The sequence below is a fragment of the Spinacia oleracea genome, chromosome 5 (genome assembly GCF_020520425.1).
Source record: "Spinacia oleracea cultivar Varoflay chromosome 5, BTI_SOV_V1, whole genome shotgun sequence".
In the NCBI taxonomy this organism is placed as follows: domain Eukaryota; kingdom Viridiplantae; phylum Streptophyta; class Magnoliopsida; order Caryophyllales; family Amaranthaceae; genus Spinacia; species Spinacia oleracea.
The window spans coordinates 20,363,692-20,384,551 of NC_079491.1; the positions used below are offsets into that span (position 1 = coordinate 20,363,692).

Genomic DNA, 20,860 nt, shown 5'->3' on the forward strand with positions numbered 1-20,860 from the left:
TTTGCAAAGATAACATATAAAAAGTCATAGCTCAATGGGATAACACTTTAGTGTTGAAAGTGAAGGTTGCGGGTTCGAATCTTATACAAACCATTTATCTCATTTTTTAAATGAAAGTGGATTGACAACAATGTTGATTTATGGATTGAGGGAGAGCGCCACGTGGCATGTAAACGTTTATAGAAACGCCTTAATTTTTCTGTATTAACATTTATATTGATTTTGCAAAGACAGCATATAAAAAGTCATAGCTCAATTGGATAACACTTTAGTGTTGGGAGTGAAGGTTTCGGGTTTGAATCTTGTTCAAACCATTTATCTCATTTTTTGAATGAAAGTGGATTGATGACATTGTTGATTTATGGATTGAGGGAGAGCGCCACGTGGCATGTAAACGTTTATAGAAACGCCTTTTAATATATAGTATAGATTATATCTATTTTATTGCACTTTGCCCATTCTCTTGTTTTTTCCACCTATTTTTTAGGCCCAAATATAACTCATTAGAAAAATAAAACAAAAACAGAGGGAGTATATTAGACCTGCTAAAAATCGACCCGATCCGAAAATCGACCCGAACCCGGCCCGAAAATACTGGGTCTTGAACAAGATTTTGTGATCCGCAATCCGATTTTACCCGAATCCGAGCAACCCGAAAAATGATGGGTCAAAACCCAATCGAACCCGTTTTGGACCCGACCGATTGAAAATGATTGTATTTATAGTAATAAGTGAGATTATGAGACAATTTAAGCTTAATAAACACGTTGTTTTTACTATTGTTGTGCGTAACATAAACTTGTGTAGAAAAATTTGTTAATTTGTGCCCATATTTTGTATATTTATCACATAAATTAATGAAAATATAATGCGCGTTAAAATCTTTCAGCCCATTAAGTTGACCCGAACTCGAAGTTATGTGCCTTGAACAAGCATTTGTAAACCCGAACACGAAAGTGACCGACCCAATTCAACCCGAACACAAATATTTTTTTTTTATAACCCGATCCGACCGACCCATTTAACAGGTCTAGAATATATAGATCGATAAAGTAGATTATGTAAAATTCCTCGTTTAATCACGATTCATCGTCAATGTGCCCTCTTCCAAGAGAGTGTCTCAATATTTGGCTCAACATAAAAAAAATAAAAAAATAAAATAAAATTTAGGTCTCAAAACTTTTGACCATTCTACACTTGATTAAGATTCCTGTCACCACAATTCGCAATCATCATCTTCTAAACTGTCTCAATTCGGACAATAGAAACCTCCAATTCTCGTTCCATGGATTCCCCAAAATCATAAAACCTCCATCAAAAACCATCAATGGCGAACTCATCATCAATAATGGACTCATTTTTTCAACGTTCATTAGACGATTTAATCAAAGGAATCCGACTCCATTCCCCAGAATCATCAACATCCATTTCATCTTTCCTCTCAAAATCAATCGAAGAAATTCGCCGCGAAATCAAATCAACAGACCCACAAACAAAATCAACCGCACTTCTCAAGCTAACATACCTTCATTCAATTTACGGATTCGACATTTCTTGGGCTGCGTTTCATGTAGTAGAAGTAATCAGCTACCCGCAATTCAATCTCAAACGAATTGGGTATTTAGCTGCTTCTGCTACTTTCAACGAATCTACCGAGGTTCTTCTTCTTGTGACAAATCAGTTCAGGAAAGATCTTTCCAGTGCGAATGATTTCGAGGTGAGTCTTGCTCTTCAATGCTTATCGGTTATAGGAACATCGGATTTATGTCGTGATTTATGCAATGATTTGTTTACATTGTTGTCTAGTACTAGACCTTATGTTAAGAAGAAGGCGATTGCTGTTGTTTTGAGGGTTTTTAATAAATACCCAGACGCTGTTCGGGTGTGTTTTAAGAGATTAGTTGACAATTTGGAGAGTTCAGACCCTCAGGCTGTTTCGGCGGCTGTTGGGGTGTTCTGTGAGCTTAGTTTACGAGACCCAAAGGCATATTTGCCATTAGCGCCCGAGTTTTATCGGATTTTGATTGATTGTAAGAATAATTGGGTGTTGATTAAGGTGTTGAAGATGTTTGGTAAGTTGGCATTGTTAGAGCCTAGGTTAGGGAAGAAGATTGTTGGTCCAATTTGCGAGATTATGGAGAAATCCATGGCGAAGTCGCTGGTGTTTGAGTGTATTCGGACTGTAGTGAGTAGTTTGAGTGATCATGAATCTGCTGTTAAGCTTGCTAGTGTGAAGATTAGGGAGTTGTTGGCTGAGGATGATCCTAATCTAAAGTATCTTGGTTTACAAGCGCTTTCTGATCTTGCTACTAAGCACTTGTGGGCGGTGTTGGAAAATAAAGATGTTGTGCTTAAGTCTCTTAGTGATGTGGATCCTAATATTAAGCTAGCTTCGCTGCGTCTTCTCATGTCCATGGTGTCGGAGGATAATGTGGCTGAAATTACCAAGGTTTTAGTTAATTTTGCCTTGAAGTCCGACCCTGAATTCTGTAATGAGATCCTCAGATCAATTCTGGTAACTTGTTCTGGGAATTATTATGAGATTGTTTTCGATTTTGATTGGTATGTATCACTTCTTGGCGAAATGGCCAGGGTACCGCACTGTCAATCAGGGGAGGAAATTGAGAGCCAGCTTGTTGATATTGGTATGAGAGTAAAGGATGCAAGACCAGAATTGGTCAAGGTTGGTCGGGATCTGTTAACTGATCCTGCATTACTTGGTAACCCTTTCTTACATGGGATATTATCTGCTGCTGCTTGGGTTTCTGGTGAGTATGTTGAGTTTTCAAAGAACCCATTTGAATTGATGGAGGCATTGTTGCAGCCACGTACTAATTTACTGCCACCATCAGTAAGAGCTGTCTACCTTCAATCCACATTTAAGGTTTTGGTGTTTTGCCTTCAGTGTTATATCTGGCAGAGAGAAGAAGTGGATGCTTCATCCCTTGCTGGCGATTTGACATCCTTGGGAATCGATTCTAAGTGTGGATTGCAATCCCCTGAAAGCCGTACTTTGTCAACACATGGAGCAATTGCAAATTCTGAGCAAAACCTTGAGTCTGCTATCAGGGATTCTAATTGGCCATTTGAGGATTTTGACAATCAAGATGCTTTGCAAGAAAATCACACTTCAGCATTGTCTGAGACAGAAATTTCAACCCAAGACCCAGTTGTTAAGTTGTTAAACCTGACTGAAACAGCTGTAGTACCGTTGATATGGAGTCATGAAGTGGAAGTACAAGAGAGGGCACGAAACATTCTCGGAGTTGTGCAGATAGTGAAGCAAGACATTCTTGGAGTTGGAGCTATGCATGAAACATCAGGGAAGAAAGACTTTGAAGTTTGTGAAATCACTAATCTCTTTGATGATCTGTTTGAGGAAGAGCTTGGTCCAGTTTCTGTAAATGCTCAAGCAAGAATTCCTGTACCTGCTGATCTTATTTTCAAAGATAATCTTACTGATTTGGATTTGATATATAGTGACCTTCAGTTAAGTTCATCAACTTCATTTTCTCTCGGAACTTCCCGTTCCAGAGAGGAAGATAATGATCCCCTTTCTAATGGTCAAGGTAGAGAAGATTTAGAATCATCAACAATATCCGGATCTCTGCTTGCACAGCACCGCAAAAGACATGGATTATATTATCTTACTTCAGAGAAGGATGAAACGGGATCTAATGATTATCCTCCTGCCACTGAAAGTAAATATCTAGATAAGAATGGAGATGAGGTGAATGATCTTGTGAAATTAACTGAGCAATCACTTACTATTAAGAAAAGGCAAAACCATGCTAAGCCTCGGCCAATGGTTGTTAAACTAGACGAGGGTGAAAATTTCATACCTGCAAAGAAGTTAGAAATCAAAGATGAGTTGCTTTCTGGGGCTGTGAGGGACGCTCTGTTAGAAAATGAAGAAGTGTCTACTTCATCAAAATTTAGCGAAGCTGGTAAGCCATCTGTTGAAAGAAAAGGGAAGGAAACACTCGTCATTGATGGTCCTCCTGATCTGAGAGAGCATTCTGTTACTGCAGATTCTGAGGTTGGGAATTCGAGTTCTAGAAGAAGCAAGCATAAAAATCATAGCAAGGAGAGACGACAGCATAGTCATGGTGAAAGTGGTGAAGGTAAAGAAGAAAGAAGTAGAAAGGAAAAGAAAAAGAGCAGTCATCATCGTCATAGCAGACACAAAACACAAGAGAAACAGGGCAGCTCAAATAATGCCTCCAATCAAACTCCACAAATCCCAGACTATTTGTTATAGCAGGAGGATTTGTAATGATTTTTGTGAAATGCACAGGTTTTTTGCAATCCCTTTGAATATTGAGGTGTGTCTTTGTGATGATCTTTCTCAGACTCTGTCATGAATTTGTCATTTCACAGTGTTTGCGTTTGTGTTGATTTTTGGTGTAATCCATTCATTTATTTATTTAGTTTGAAAAAGTTTACTCTGCAACTTATATCAATCAAATCCTTTGGAATGCATTTGACCATACATTTCTCACCATTTCTTGTATCAAAGAAATTTGAGTAACCATGTTGCATGCGGGGTGCACCATTAACATTCTCTCCTTTACTCAAACCATCAAAGAATTGGCTGATATTCTGATTCCAAAATGCGACTGTGACAGTGGCGTATCAACGACAAGTTCTTAACTTTGCTTCTGAATAATTTGTACAGCTAAAAGTTCCTTGTATACTTGTTGGTCTTTATAGTTTTGAACTTTTGGTTATACTGTAACACACTATGACCTTTCTCAATTGTTGGGAAATTACAGCGCGATGGTAAGATTATTAACATAACACTACCTTCGCTCCTAAAAATTTTGTACACTTTCAAATACGTGTACAAAGTATGAAAAGTATGAAGATAAATTCTCAGTAATGTATGTTTGTTAGATTTATCTCGATAATGTATACTTTTGAAATATAAACTTTTTATAAATTTTTCTCATACGAAATTGGATATATTAGTGGTTGAATATTACATATTTACATTAGAGACTTGGAGTTAGTTCCCCATTAGTGGTTGAATGAGCAATGTCTCGCGCCGAACTTAACAAAATTTTGCCGAAGGAAACGAAACTAAATTGGGCTGCTCGGTTATTAACGGAATAAAAAGTGAGCTGGCCATGTTGTGTTGCGGGTCAGGTTCTTGAAAAATATCAGCCCAACACAAAATAGTGAGCCATAAAACCGGGTTGCTAGATAGACCTATTAAAAATCGACCCGATCCGAAAACCGGTCTAAATCCGACTCGAAAATAATGGGTTCTGAACAAGATTTTGTGACTGTAACCCGATTTTATCCGAACTAGAGCTATCTGAAAAGTAATGGGTCAAAACCTGATCGAACCCGACCGATTGAAAATCATTGTATATATACTAAAAAATGAGATTATGAGAAAATTTAAGCATAAAAAACACGTTGTTTTTATTATTGTTGTGTGTAATATAATTTTAATTTGAATTTGAATTATACGCCATTTTATGGTTGAATTTGACCAAATATAAACTTGTGTAGGAAAATTTGTTAATTTTTGCTCATAATTTGTGTAGGAAGTATATTAATATAATGCGCGTTTTAAAATCTCTCAACCTGTTGGGTCGACCCGAACCCGAAAGTTCTGGATATTGAACAAGCATTTGTAAACACCCGAACCCGAAATTAATTTTTTACAACCCGACCGACCCGTTTGACAGATCTATTGCTAGATACAACAGGCCCGCTAGGATATGTTGACCCGACCCGTGATTTTGTCCAGAATAAATGAGCAAGGTTGATGGTAGGTCGGTCAAGGATGCTGGCATGAAATTGTAAAAGGAAATAAAATTGTGGCGTCTTTGCTGACTATTCAAACCACAAGTATGTTCTCTCCACAACGCTGCTATTGTTAGACTTGCAAAATGCTTTACTTGTGTGAACTTTCCACCTTAGTAACGCAAAGCCAGTTTAAGTTTAAGCCACAACTTTTCCCCACATATATAAATCATAACATTATACAGACTTCATGAAATTTCAAATTCATTTCCCACAATGAAGAATATCAACACAAACACAAACATCCATATTAACCTCAACCATCTTGTTTCATACTTAGTCATCTTCGCCTTTGGGTTAACCATCGGTAGCACATTCTTTACCCGAGATTCTCCTCCTAATTTCCACACGTTTCCCTTCACCCTTGATCTCGTCAACTTCACATCCTCCTCCTCGGATGATTACGATGATACTAATAATACTACTACGACTGCGATCAATGAGACAATTAATATAAAGAGCTATTATATGCATCAGATGGAGGATCCAGAGTTATTGTGGAGAGCATCAATGGTACCCAATTTGGGAGGGGAGAATTTACCGTCCAAATTTAAAACCAAAAAGATTGCTTTTATGTTTTTGGTTAGAGGACCATTGCCGTTGGCACAACTTTGGGAGATGTTCTTTAAAGGGTACGAACATCTTTACACTATTTATGTTCATTCTCATCCTTCTTATAACGAATCTCTTCCCAACAACTCTGTCTTCCATGGAAGGAGAATTCCTAGTAAGGTTAGTTTCCACTTTCCAATTATTCATTTTCTTTTATTTCAGTTACATGTTACTCTACCTTTGTCGGGATTTAGTTGTCATATGTTACTAGTTTAAATTACATTCTGAACATGACAACTAAATTTGGACGGAGTGAGAGAGCATTCCAAATTTATTATCTTCTAGCTTGTTATGTTCTGTTCAAACTATAAATAGAAATGTGTAACTTATTTTTATGACGAGCGTCATCTTAGATTTGAATTGCATACAAGTAGGACTACATGAGAATTAGAGGATTAAGTGGACTAAGTCTCGATTAAATGCTACCTTGGGGGAAATTAGTTGCAGTTAACATCTCATCAAATTTTCATTTTTGTTACCGTTGTTTTTGGGATTTTCTTTTACCCATTCAAGTAGGAAACTGATTAGCTAAGTGGTGTGTCTTCGTTTTGCAGATTTACTAACATTTTGAGTATCACAACAATAATCAATAATAAAATTCTTTTTAATTCGATAGTTTAATTAATTATAATTTCATAAAGTTATAATTTTAGTATTATTAAAAAATTTTAAGGATGAAAAACAAAAACGAAGAAAGGGGTAAGTATTACTTCTACTCCCTCTGTCCCAGATTAGTTGTTACACTTTCCTTTTTCGTCCATCCCAAATTAGTTATTACACTCCTAAATACCTCACTAACTCCTATCATATCTATTTTTTCAATAAAATAACAATTGATAACTAAACAACTACTTATCACGTAAAACTTTGTGCAATGATAAGTGTAACAAATAATTTGGATAGGGGGAGTAATAAAAATTAAATTGGCACAATAACTCAAGCCGAGTTTTACCCTGTTAATTTTGGATCAAACATTTCGAATATCGCATGATTTGATCGGATTCTGGACACTCATAGTTGCACCATATCAATGCTACGAAGTATTTATTTCACTTTAAAGTATCAATGTAAACCGACGTATAAGAAGATTGCACTGGACTAGTATAATTAATCCTACATTCCTACGTACCCACGAGAAGACTTTTTTTTTACTCTATTTTTTTTGATGAGGGGGAACGTAGGATAGCCTACCCACGAGAAGATTAATTAGCAAAGAAAGGAATAAAGGATTGAGAAGGAAGAAGCAAAGTATAAAACCTATAATAGCAAATTAATTAGTCAATTGATTCAATAATAAGCAAAGTCATTAATTTCCCAAAGTTAAGCAGAATCTTGAGGCCCAAGGAAACGCTAGAATGTTGGCTTAAGACTCTGCAAATTCCTGATCTCCAAAATCAAAATATCTTCTTGAAGTTAATGCCATTATTTAATTAAGAGTATTAATTAATCCCAATTATTGGTTGCGGGTTTGGGCCCCACCCACAAGCAAAATCTAAATTAGCTGCTCATTAAAGGTCAACCAATTAAGTTGCTCTTAAAAGTGTCCAACTACTTTAGTATACGTGTGTGACTGTGTGGTGTGCTCATCGTGTATCACAGAATTGTAATCAGCTTTAAATCGTGCTTCATTACTTCAATCTTTATCTAAGTTTTCTCATTTTACATAATAAACCACTACCGCGTATTGTCTCTATTTCACCAATATTAAGATAAAAGTAGAAAAATTATTAAATATAATAAAATATAGATAAAGTAAGAATAATGTATAAAAATGTGGATGTGTGTAAAAATAAAAATGAATAAAGTAAGATAAAATGAGTGAAAAATTGTAAATATTATGGGGTAAGAAGGGTAAGGTAGTAAATTTTCATGTCCAAAAGTAGAATAAAGTAAAGTGTAAAAAATATTATAAAACAGACTAAAATGAAAAGTGTAAAGATCGTTTTGAAACGGATGTAGTATTAACTAACCGTATACTATACATTTTTATACTAGCAACTAGTTCAATGCAATTTGGATTATACACCCGGGTGCACGGTGCTCATTGTGCTACCTGTTGAACATTTATTGAAAATCTAATGAACATTGAGAATGATTTCAATGTACGTGTACTAGTGAAATATTTAAACTATATGTTATATGGATTTGAACTACATGTTCATTGGCTATATTTGGGTATGAACAATATGTTCTTTGTATTTGAACGATATGTTCATTTAAAAACAAGGTGCACAGTAAGCATTGTGCACCCGAGTGCATAAACCATATTTTACTAATTCAACCAGTTAATTAAACCAACTAATACAATAGCTAATTAATAATAAATAGTCAAAATTAAAAACGGAGCAACAACTGATTCTCAAACAATGCGTTTGTTCATAGGGTCCATTATTAACTAGCTTCTCAAAGCCTAAGGCCCTAAGCCATACATGCACTTTCTTTGGGGCGGATTCAAAATTTTGTATGAGGTACGAAATATTTGAGATGTAACACCATGGAGGCCTACGTTTTTAAAATTGTAATCAATAATTTAAAGGTTTACACCATTAATATGTTTAATTATCAATGAAATTTGGATATAATACTATTAACATTATAACGATGTATATTAATTAAAAACTGTAATTGACAATTTATGTTGTTAATATGTTTGATTCTCGACAAGTGTTGTGATAAAGAGCTAATAAATATTTACGTTGAAAAAAATCTAACATTATCCCGTATAAATTTGTTTTTCAAAATTTCAATTGCACAATTTTGTTCTAGTTACAAACATCTAATCCTATTTTGTTAAATGTATACAGGATGTGGAATGGGGAAAATTCAACATGGTAGAAGCAGAACGTCGTCTACTAGCCAACGCTCTACTAGACGTATCAAACGAACGTTTCATTCTTTTATCAGAGTCATGTATACCACTCTTCAATTTCTCCACGATATATTCACACCTCATAAATTCAAACAAGAGTCACGTTGAGGCCTATGATTTGGCTGGTCCCGTGGGGCGTGGGCGTTATAGCTATCACATGATGCCACATGTCATGTTATCTCAATGGCGAAAGGGGTCACAATGGTTCGAGATGGACCGTGGCCTAGCCATTGAAGTTGTGTCCGATCAAGAGTATTTCCCGTTGTTTCAAAGATTTTGTACGCGTGCATGCTATGGAGATGAGCATTATTTACCCACATTTGTTAGCATGAAATTCTCTAGGAGGAATTCAAACAGGAGTATAACTTGGGTTGATTGGTCCAAAACAGGGCCTCATCCCGGTGTGTTCCATAGGCCACTTGTTACTCCAGAACTCCTTACGAGTTTAAGGAGTAACAACACTTGTGAGTATAATGGGGAAAAGACTGATGTTTGTTTTTTGTTTGCAAGAAAGTTCATGCCTGGTACTCTAACAAGGTTGTTGAGATTTGCTCCTCAAATCATGAAGTTCAACTAATGCACTTCTGAGTTGTCCTGTCTTTAGCTAGGTTTTTTTTTACTAGATTTGAAAGAAGAAATTAGGAAACAGATTAAATGTGTATTTATATACCTTCATTTTTTCATTGTAAATTTGGTGATACATAGGAAAGGGACAAAACATATATTGGTGTGGTGATGATATTTTGTAATTTTGTCAATTGTTAAGCCTATGTGGCTATGTGTAATTATATTGTAGAAGATCTTGTATTGATATACTACCTCCGTTTTAAATAGTTTGGACATGAAAAATTACTACTTTATCTTTCTTATCCCATACTCCCTCTGTATTTATTTAAGGGATACACTTGTTTTTTCCGGCCGTATTTATTTACCATTTACTACGGAGCATAAATATAATAAATATTTGTTTCATTCTTTTTTATTGACTATCTTATTTACATATTTTCATAGTAAAAATATAGCTTAGATAGTGAAAATAATTTGATGAGCCGTGACCTATACTGCTATTTGTTGGGGAGGGAACAACTCCTCTGGCAATGACCGCATTTAGGAAATCCAAAATAATCAGCATTTCTCACCCTTCATCCAGCAGCAATAGAAGTTGTGTGTACCATGTCCATGCCCAATAGGCCAATAGTAGCACTGGTGTCTTGTCCATGTGTGAATTATGTGCTCCAATGATTTTGGGGTACATGGACTGAATTGAAGATTTTTAAAATATTGCAAATAAAAAGTCGTTAAGTATTTATTTCTATTATCCATTTATCTCTAACTTATTTTGTACGAGTATTTATTATATATCCTTGGAAAATTGCATAAAAAAATTAGCCTTTGTTTTTGAGATAAATTACACATGATTTTTTTTATATATATTGAAATAAAATTAGCCTTTATATTTGAGGTAAATTGAATTTTCTCATACCATAAAAGGTTAGAGGCTCGTATACTTTTCATATATCTATGGGATCAATGGCGGAAAAATTGCAGGGGGGGGGAGGGGGATCCGGCAAGACCAGTTATATTATGTTTCTCTTAAAAATATTATGCATTTTATCGCACACAATGTTTAAAAAACTTAAGTAGTATTCCTTTTATTTTTCTCTCGAGTTTTCCTCAGTACTATATAAACCAAGAATGTGAATATTTTACTTTTAGGGGGAGGGAAATAAAAGAAATTAGATATTATTAAAAAAAAAAAATGTAAAAACGTACGTTGTATTGATATTTGATAACAACACTAAAAAAAATTAGTTTGTGGGTTGTGCAGGATTCGAACTTCAATCTCTACATGTCAAAGTTTGTACCTCCTTGCAAACTGACTAAGCTACACATGAGTATCATTCTTTAAATGCAAAAGAATTTTTTAACTGGAACCAGGGGAAAGGCTCCAGCCCCCCTGATTCTGCCCTTGTATGGGACCCCGGGAGGCATATTGACTAATTAGGTGGTTAGAACTTTCTATTTTAGCAGGAGTAGGTGTAACACCCTAATAATTCCTTGCTTTTATAAAACCATTTTCCAACTTAAAATAAAGGAATTACTAAAGTATTACCGCCACCATGATAACGGTTAAGGCTATTACCAGAATTACGCAGCGGAATTTAATGTCAACTAACTTTTTAAAAACATAAATAATTAAATTATCGAGGCTTCCTACAAATTGGAACCATAATGGCCCAAAAACCAAAGTATTAAAATTCAACAAACTCAAAACACAATTTAAAGTATATATGAAATAGTTTTAAAGTACGAAAAACATGCAACTCTCTCAATCATCCCAGGCCACATGATTTCGATCGTACTTCGATCTACCAACCTGCTATATTACTCTACTCCCCAACAATGCAAGTGCAAATGATGGATCATCATAGGGTCATTAAGGCAAAGGCCATGACCAAAAAGACACAAAACACGTAGTCAGCAAAAAGGTGAGTACTTACAAGAATAGACTGAAATAAAACTATAACATACATCACTCACTAAGTACTATTCAACAAGCAAAAGCCATTTAGTAATTAACACGCAAATCATGAATACAAGACTCGACTCTTGACTCGACTCTTGACTCACAATTTAATTAGAATAAGTTTCGAACGGGCCAAAAGAATATTCCATAAAGGAAGGGTGTTGGGAGCCCACCAAACACCATAATAAATAATAATAATAATAACGGACCATTCATTTCATACACAATATTCCCAACTGAACCCTACATGTGCGGTGGCTTACGTGAGCTAACCCTTCACATGTGGTAAAATAAATAGTACAACGTGGTACGAATAATTGGCTCTAAAGTATGCTAGACATACCGTACAATAGCATAACTATAAATAATTCATCCCTTGCATGTGAAAACAAACCATACATGCATATATATTGAACAACATGATTGATAATGAAATCCATGAAGGAAATAATGCCCTTCGTCCAAGTATGCATATAATGATAATTCTAATAAATGCGGTTCGGTATTAATTAACAAGTTAATAATTCAGTGAGATCAAGTGAGTTGAATGCCTAGCTAGAGGCCGCTTCAGTTCAAGTGGAATTAATGATATTAATCCACAACTTACTCTTGACTGAACCCATAGGGTCACACAAATAATACGTAAACTGATCAAGTATTTAATGGCATTAAATACTCCATCTATGGATATTCGGAATCGACGGATCTTGGTTTCAGTGGGAGCTGAGTTCGTCAAAGGCAAGCAAGTGAATACTCCGGAAACGATGATATTGCCGCAAACGGAAATATGGATCGTATCGGAAATATAAATATTATCCAAGTCGTAGATGTTGCCGGAAACGGAAACATGGTACGTATCGGAAAATGTTATTGGAAATGGAAATATTGCCGGAATCGGAAATATTGCCGGAAACGGAAATATTGTCAGAATCGGAAATATTATCGAAATCGGAAAATAATTCCGGAAACGGAAATATAAAATATTTGTTCGAAACGGAAATTAATTCCGGAATCGGAAATATTAAATATTGTTCTTATCGGAAATGAATTCCGGAATCGAGAATTTAATCGGAAGCGTATCGTACGAATTAGCATCGGACGAGGCCTGACAGACGAAGGCCCAGCACGAAGCCGGGCCATCGCCCAGCAAGCCAAAGCGCAAATACACGCCAAACTGCCAAAGCCAAGACCAGGCCCAGCCAAGGCCTTGGGCGCGCGCGCATGCCGAGCAAGGGGCTGCGACGAGTGGGTCGTGCGCTGTGCGTGGGCCGTAAGGGCTGCGTGCGGTGCATTGCCACTCGTGTGTGTGTTAGGTTATGATACATATGAACATTTATAAATCATGCGGAAAAACCATAAGGCCAGGAAAACATATTATTTACACATAATCATTTAGCATAGTTTAGATGCATACTCTTTGTTGCGTGCCTTTCCTAGCTGCGCCCGAACCGAACAAGAACAAGTCTTTAGGACTCCAAGTGTCGTCCCTCCGTAGATAGTCCACAGCACGTCCGGATCCGCCTTAAGATTGACCAACTAGAATCGCCCTTAAGGCACTACTTATTTTCGGCTAAATGGGCAAGAGTTATGGCTGATTTTTTGCTTAAAAATCCTAGCTTTGAATACTTGAAAACTTGTGTATAAATAATGACCCTAGACCCTTATTTATAGAGGTATGGAAAAGGAATTGGAATCCTATTAGGATACTAATTTATTTAATTAGAATCCTGCTAGGACTCTATTTAAATAAACTTTATCTAATAGGTTTAGGATTTAATCTTTTATCGAATCCCGATAGCTTTAGGATTCGCACACGAGCATCGCACGAGCACCGTAAACCCGCGCAGGCCTTGCGGCCCACGCTGAGCGCACAACGCTCGGCCCATGCTACTGTCCGCGCGCGCCCATGGCTTCGGCTGGGCCTGGCTTGCGCTGGGCCTGGTCGAGGCTTTGGCGTGTGTTGGTGATGCGTGTGGCTTGCTGGGCGATGGCCTGGCTTCGTGCTGGGCCTTCGTCTAGCGAGCCTCGTCCGATGCTAATTGGTACGATACACTTCCGATTAAATTCCCGATTCCGGAATTTATTTCCGATACGAACAATATTTAATATTTCCGATTCCGGAATTAATTTCCGTTTCAAACAAATATTTAATATTTCCGTTTCCGGAATTATTTTCCGATTCCGATAATATTTCCGTTTCTGACAATATTTCCGTTTCCAGCAATATTTCCGATTCCGGCAATATTTCCATTTCCGATAATATTTTCCGATACGTACCATGTTTCCGTTTCCGGCAACATCTACGACTTGGATAATAATTATATTTCCGATACGATCCATATTTCCGTTTCCGGCAATATCATCGTTTCCGGAGTATTCATTTCTTGCCTGTGACGATCTCAGCTCCCACTGAAACCAAGATCCGTCGATTCCGAATATCCATAGATGGAGTATTTAATCCCATTAAATACTTGATCCGTTTACGTACTATTTGTGTGACCCTACGGGTTCAGTCAAGAGTAAGCTGTGGATTAATATCATTAATTCCACTTGAACTGAAGCGGCCTCTAGCTAGGCATTCAGCTCACTTGATCTCACTGAATTATTAACTTGTTAATTAATACTGAACCGCATTTATTAGACTTATCATTATATGCATACTTGGACCAAGGGCATTATTTCCTTCAGTCTCCCACTTGTCCTTAGGGACAAGTGTGCATTTCCTAATTCCTATGTCGCTCGATGCTTGCTCTTGAACATAAGGTAAGAGTTGTCATCCTTATTATGTCCAGAGGTGTTTCTCGGTTTCAGAGTTCAACTGATCAAATAAACAGATAATCATAGCCTATGAATCATCTGAGCACGGCCATGCATTTCACAGTTTCTAGCTCTCCGAGTGGCCTTTGTACAACTTTTAAGCATCTCATCCCGATTTATGGGAGGACAATCCCAATCTTGCGATCTTGAGATTAGACTTCGTTTGATAGGTGATTACCTGAGCGTTGCCTTTATAGCCTCCTTTTACGGTGCGACGGTTGGTCAACGTCAAAGCAACCAGTTCTCAAACAAGTAATCTCAAATCACTCAGGTATTGAGGATTTAGTGTCTAATAATTTTAATGAAATTTACTTATGACAGATTTTCATCTCTTACAGTAAAGTTTCATAGGTCTTGTCCGATACTAGTCTTCCCAAAGTAAGTATCTATGCAAATGATTATGACATTGCCATGTCCACATAGTTCAAGAAACAGAACTACTAGTCATCTTGCATTCTAATCGTCTAACGTTTTCTATGCGTCCAATTTTATAGAAAACTCCGACTAGGGACCATTTTCAACCTTTGACATTCAAGTTCACTTGATAGACATTTCTTAGTCACAGAACTGGTCCTCACAGTCTATCTTGAATATATCGTCAAATTGAAGGGACTCATCATTTAATAAACCACAAATTAAATGGAAAAATGAATTCTTTTCATTTATTGTGAATGATTAACCAATAATGTTTTACAAAGATTTAAACTCTAAAACTTTAAAACATTAAACAGGGATATCAAAGCCATTCGATCTCCAATATGCTTGATTCCCATAGCTGCGGTGTGCGAGTTGTGCTTCGCCTGCGGCAGAGGTTTAGTCAATGGATTCTATATGTTGTCATCAGTTCCAATTTTGTTTATCTCGACTTCTTTTCTTTCAACGAACTCTCGTAGAAGGTGAAATCTACGAAGTACATGCTTGACTCTCTGGTGGTGTCTAGGCTCCTTTGCCTGTGCAATAGCTCCGTTATTATCACAATACAGGGCTATTGGTCCTTTAATGGAGGGGACTACACTAAGTTCACCTATGAACTTCCTTAGCCATATAGCTTCCTTTGCTGCTTCATGTGCAGCAATGTACTCCGCTTCAGTTGTAGAATCCGCAATGGTGCTTTGCTTAGCACTTTTCCAGCTTACTGCACCCCCGTTGAGGCAGAAGACAAACCCAGACTGTGATCTGAAATCATCTTTGTCGGTTTGGAAACTTGCGTCCGTATAGCCTTTAACAATTAATTCATCATCTCCACCATAGACCAGGAAGTCATCTTTGTGCCTTTTCAGGTACTTCAGAATATTCTTGGCAGCAGTCCAATGCGCCTCTCCTGGGTCTGACTGGTATCTGCTCGTAGCACTGAGTGCGTACGCAACATCCGGGCGTGTACATATCAGAGCATACATTATTGAACCAATCAATGATGCATATGGAATCCCATTCATTCGTCTACGCTCATCAAGTGTTTTTGGGCACTGAGTCTTGCTTAGAGTTATTCCATGAGACATGGGTAGGTAGCCTCGCTTGGAGTCCGCCATCTTGAACCTATCAAGCACCTTATTGATATAAGTGCTTTGACTAAGTCCAATCATCTTTTTAGATCTATCTCTGTAAATCTTGATGCCCAATATGTACTGTGCTTCTCCTAGATCTTTCATCGAAAAACATTTCCCAAGTCAAATCTTGACAGAGTTCAACATAGGAATGTCATTTCCGATAAGTAATATGTCGTCGACATATAATACTAGGAAAGCAATTTTGCTCCCACTGACCTTCTTGTATACACAAGATTCGTCTGCGTTCTTGATGAAACCAAAGTCACTTACTGCTTCATCAAAACGTATATTCCAGCTCCCGGATGCCTGCTTCAATCCGTAGATTGACTTCTTTAGCTTGCATACCTTTTTAGCATTCTTTGGATCCTCAAAACCTTTAGGTTGTGTCATAAACACAGTTTCTGTTAAAACGCCGTTTAAGAAAGCAGTTTTGACATCCATCTGCCATATTTCGTAATCGTAATATGCAGCGATTGCTAACATTATCCGAATAGACTTTAGCATTGCCACTGGTGAAAAGTTTTCATCGTAATCCACACCGTGGACTTGCCTGTAACCTTTTGCAACCAATCTAGCTTTGAAAACTTCAAGTTTCCCATCCTTGTCCTTTTTCAGTTTGAAAACCCATTTGCTTCCAATGGCTTGGTAGCCATCTGGCAAATCGACCAAATCCCATACTTGGTTTTCAGACATGGAGTCTAATTCAGATTGCATGGCTTCTTGCCATTGCTTGGAGCTAGGGCTCGTCATAGCTTGTTTGTAAGTCGCAGGTTCATCACTTTCAAGTAATAGAACGTCATAGCTCTCGTTCGTCAAAATACCTAAGTACCTTTCCGGTTGAGATCTATATCTTTGCGATCTACACGGGGTAACATTTCTAGATTGATCATGATTCTCACCAGATTCTTCTAAAGATATCTGAGTTTCATCCTGAATGTCATCTTGAGCATTCTCTAGAGTTTGTTGTTCGATTCGAATTTCTTCGAGGTCTACTTTTCTCCCACTTGTCATTTTGGAAATGTGATCTTTCTCCAAAAAGACACCATCTCGAGCAACAAACACCTTGTTCTCAGATGTATTGTAGAAGTAATACCCCTTTGTTTCCTTTGGGTAGCCCACAAGGATACATTTGTCAGATTTTGGATGAAGTTTGTCTGAAATTAATCGTTTGACGTATACTTCACATCCCCAAATCTTAAGAAAAGACACATTTGGAGGCTTTCCAAACCATAATTCGTATGGAGTCTTTTCGACAGCTTTAGACGGAGCTCTATTTATAGTGAGTGCAGCTGTATTTAGTGCATGTCCCCAAAATTCTAATGGAAGTTTGGCCTGACCCATCATTGACCTGACCATGTCTAGCAAGGTTCTGTTCCTCCGTTCTGACACACCGTTCCATTGTGGTGTTCCAGGAGGAGTCAATTCTGATAGAATTCCACATTCTTTCAGGTGGTCATCAAATTCATAGCTCAGATATTCACCGCCTCTATCAGACCGCAGTGCCTTAATCTTCTTGCCTAATTGATTCTCTACTTCACTCTGAAATTCCTTGAATTTGTCAAAGGATTCAGACTTATGCTTCATTAGGTAGACATAACCATATCTACTGAAGTCATCAGTGAAAGTGATAAAGTAGCTGAAACCACCTCTAGCATTTGTACTCATTGGTCCACATACATCTGTATGGATTAAACCCAAAAGTTCATTTGCTCTTTCTCCAACTTTAGAGAAAGGTTGCTTTGTCATTTTTCCAAGTAAACATGATTCGCATTTACCATAATCCTCTAAGTCAAATGGTTCTAGAATTCCTTCCTTTTGAAGTCTTTCTAAGCGTTTCAAGTTTATATGGCCTAATCGACAATGCCACATATAGGTGAGATCTGAATCATCCTTTTTGGCCTTTTTGGTATTGATGTTATAAACTTGTTTGTCGTGATCTAATAAATAAAGTCCATTGACTAATCTAGCAGATCCATAAAACATCTCTTTAAAATAAAACGAACAACTATTGTCTTTTATTAAAAAGGAAAATCCCTTAGCATCTAAGCAAGAAACTGAAATGATGTTTTTAGTAAGACTTGGAACATGGAAACATTCTTCCAGTTCCAAAACTAGCCCGGAGGGCAACGACAAATAATAAGTTCCTACAGCTAATGCAGCAATCCGTGCTCCATTTCCCACTCGTAGGTCGACTTCACCCTTGCTTAACTTTCTACTTTTTCTTAGTCCCTGTGGATTGGAACATAAGTGTGAGTCACAACCTGTATCTAATACCCAAGAAGTTGAATTAGCAAGTATACAGTCTATAACGAAAATACCTGAAGATGGAACGACTGTTCCGTTCTTCTGATCTTCCTTTAGCTTCAAGCAATCTCTCTTCCAATGCCCCTTCTTCTTGCAGTAGAAGCATTCGGATTCAGAAGTGGGTTGACTGACCTTCCTCTTTACAGATTTGGCGCCAGTTTGCTTAGTTGGGCTGGCCTTGTTGCCACCTTTCTTAGCATTCCTCTTCTTTCCAGATTTCTTGAACTTGCCCCCACGCACCATAAGCACATCCTGCTTATCACTTTTGAGCGTCTTTTCAGCAGTCTTCAGCATACCGTGAAGCTCAGTGAGCGTTTTGTCCAGACTATTCATACTGTAGTTCAGTTTGAACTGATCATACCCACTGTGAAGAGAATGGAGGATGGTGTCTATAGCCATTTCCTGAGAAAATTGCTGATCCAGCCGACTCATATTCTCAATGAGTCCAATCATTTTGAGAACATGTGGACTTACGGGCTCGCCTTTCTTAAGCTTGGTCTCAAGAATTTCCCTATGAGTCTCGAATCTTTCGACTCGAGCCAGATCTTGGAACATGTTCTTCAACTCACTGATGATTGTGAAAGCATCTGAGTTGATGAACGTTTTCTGCAGATCTGCACTCATGGTGGCGAGCATTAGACATTTCACATCCTTGTTGGCATCAATCCAACGATTGAGGGCTGCCTGAGTGACCCCGTCGCCTGTGGCTTCAGGCATCGCCTCTTCTAGGACATACTCCTTTCCTTCCTGCATAAGAACTATTTGCAAGTTCCTTTGCCAGTCAAGGAAGTTTTTCCCGTTCAACTTCTCCTTTTCGAGAATTGATCGAATGTTGAATGAATTGTTGTTTGCCATATTTAAAACTACAATTGAAAAGAATAAACAAATAAATAATCATTCACACTTTCTCTTAATAAACTTAAATTCTAGCATACATGCATAATTCAATGTTCATTAAGCATTTTATTCAAGTTATGTGTTCCGGCAGGTGTGAATAAAATGATTCCAAGATCCTAAAATCATTGAAGAACTAAGCACAGTTTGTCGACTTAATCCTAAAACATCTTAGGTAAGCAAAAGCCTTTTGCTAATAGTCTAGAAACTATTCTTGGTTGATAGGTACGTCTAAGAACTTATTAGGTAAACCTATCGATTTTGCCACGACATAAAAGGACTCCTTACTTATATCGTTGAGTTTCACCAAAACTAACATGTACTCACAATTATTTGTGTACCTTGCCCCTTTAGGACCAATAAGTAACACCTCGCTGAGCGAAAACTATTACTAGATTGATAGAAAGGATATCCAAGCAAGTGTATATTTTGGCATGGCACCTTATAACTCAATTTTTAAGTTTGGAACTTAAGGCTCTTACTATGTTGGTTAGATTTTAAGTGAACTAAAATCCTTAATCATGCAACATAATCAAGCCATAATCTCATGCATAATTAAGACATATTTAAAGCAATAAATAACTTAAAGCATGCATAAGATAAATGTGATCTAGTATGGCCCGACTTCATCTTGAAGCTTTAACTTCAAAGTCCGTCTTGAAAATCTCCGTGGGAGGCACCATTTTCTTCAAATAGGATAAGATATAATTAAAACTAATTACAACTATTTGATGGTACGCAGACCATATTTGAATTGAAAAAGAACTTTGGTACTTTAGACCAATTACATTCAAATTAATGGTACGCAGACCATATTTTCTATCCTATTTGGGCCATACTAGTCTCTTCATAACCTGCAAAACAGTACATATACAATATATACCATTCACCCATTCATTAACATGAATGGCCCACATAGCTGGTTAGTAAAACACATTATGCATCACATAAACATTTGCAGCAATTAATCAAGGGCACCAATAATCTACCAATTATTCAGTCCTTATTAATTCTAATCAAGTTGTTTTAACCTTAAGGATTTGTAGACCTAATCAAGAGTTTATGACTAAAAAGGGCTCCCACTTAAACAAACAAATTCATATGCTTTACTAATTTTAAACATAAAAATGTATTTCTAGTCTAACCGGAAACATACAAATTTAATTAAAATTTAAAGCTCATATAAATTTATAATTGAATCCAAAAAGTTTAATTTAATTTCAGTCGTATTTAAATTAATTCATGATTTTAATTTTAGTAAAATAATTAGAATAAATAAAATTTATTATAATTACAATATTCAAAATTAAAATCCAAGAAAATAATTTAAATTATTAATTTTAAAATTAATTAAAATTACGTAAACTGAAAATTTCAAATTAAAATTTCAAAACGATCTAATCGTAACGCAACAACCCCACGCAACGCACGCCCATGGGCCATACGCACACAGCCATCGCTGGCCATGTGCGC

The 20,860-nt window shown here is 36.9% G+C and overlaps 2 protein-coding genes across 2 annotated transcripts; both read left to right on the forward strand.

The window, feature by feature from the left end:
• Window positions 1-1,116: 1,116 nt before the first annotated feature.
• Window positions 1,117-4,447, forward strand: LOC110804498 (AP-3 complex subunit delta). The gene has a single exon (XM_022010091.2). It carries the CDS (start codon window positions 1,328-1,330, stop codon window positions 4,259-4,261), a length of 2,934 nt encoding a protein of 977 aa, XP_021865783.1. The 5' UTR covers window positions 1,117-1,327; the 3' UTR covers window positions 4,262-4,447.
• Window positions 4,448-5,842: 1,395 nt separating this feature from the next.
• On the forward strand, window positions 5,843-10,138 carry LOC110804510 (glycosyltransferase BC10). Its single transcript, XM_022010104.2, has 2 exons — window positions 5,843-6,549; window positions 9,234-10,138. The coding sequence occupies exons 1-2, from the start codon at window positions 6,034-6,036 to the stop codon at window positions 9,873-9,875; spliced, it is 1,158 nt and encodes a 385-aa protein (XP_021865796.1). The 5' UTR covers window positions 5,843-6,033; the 3' UTR covers window positions 9,876-10,138.
• Window positions 10,139-20,860: the final 10,722 nt, after the last annotated feature.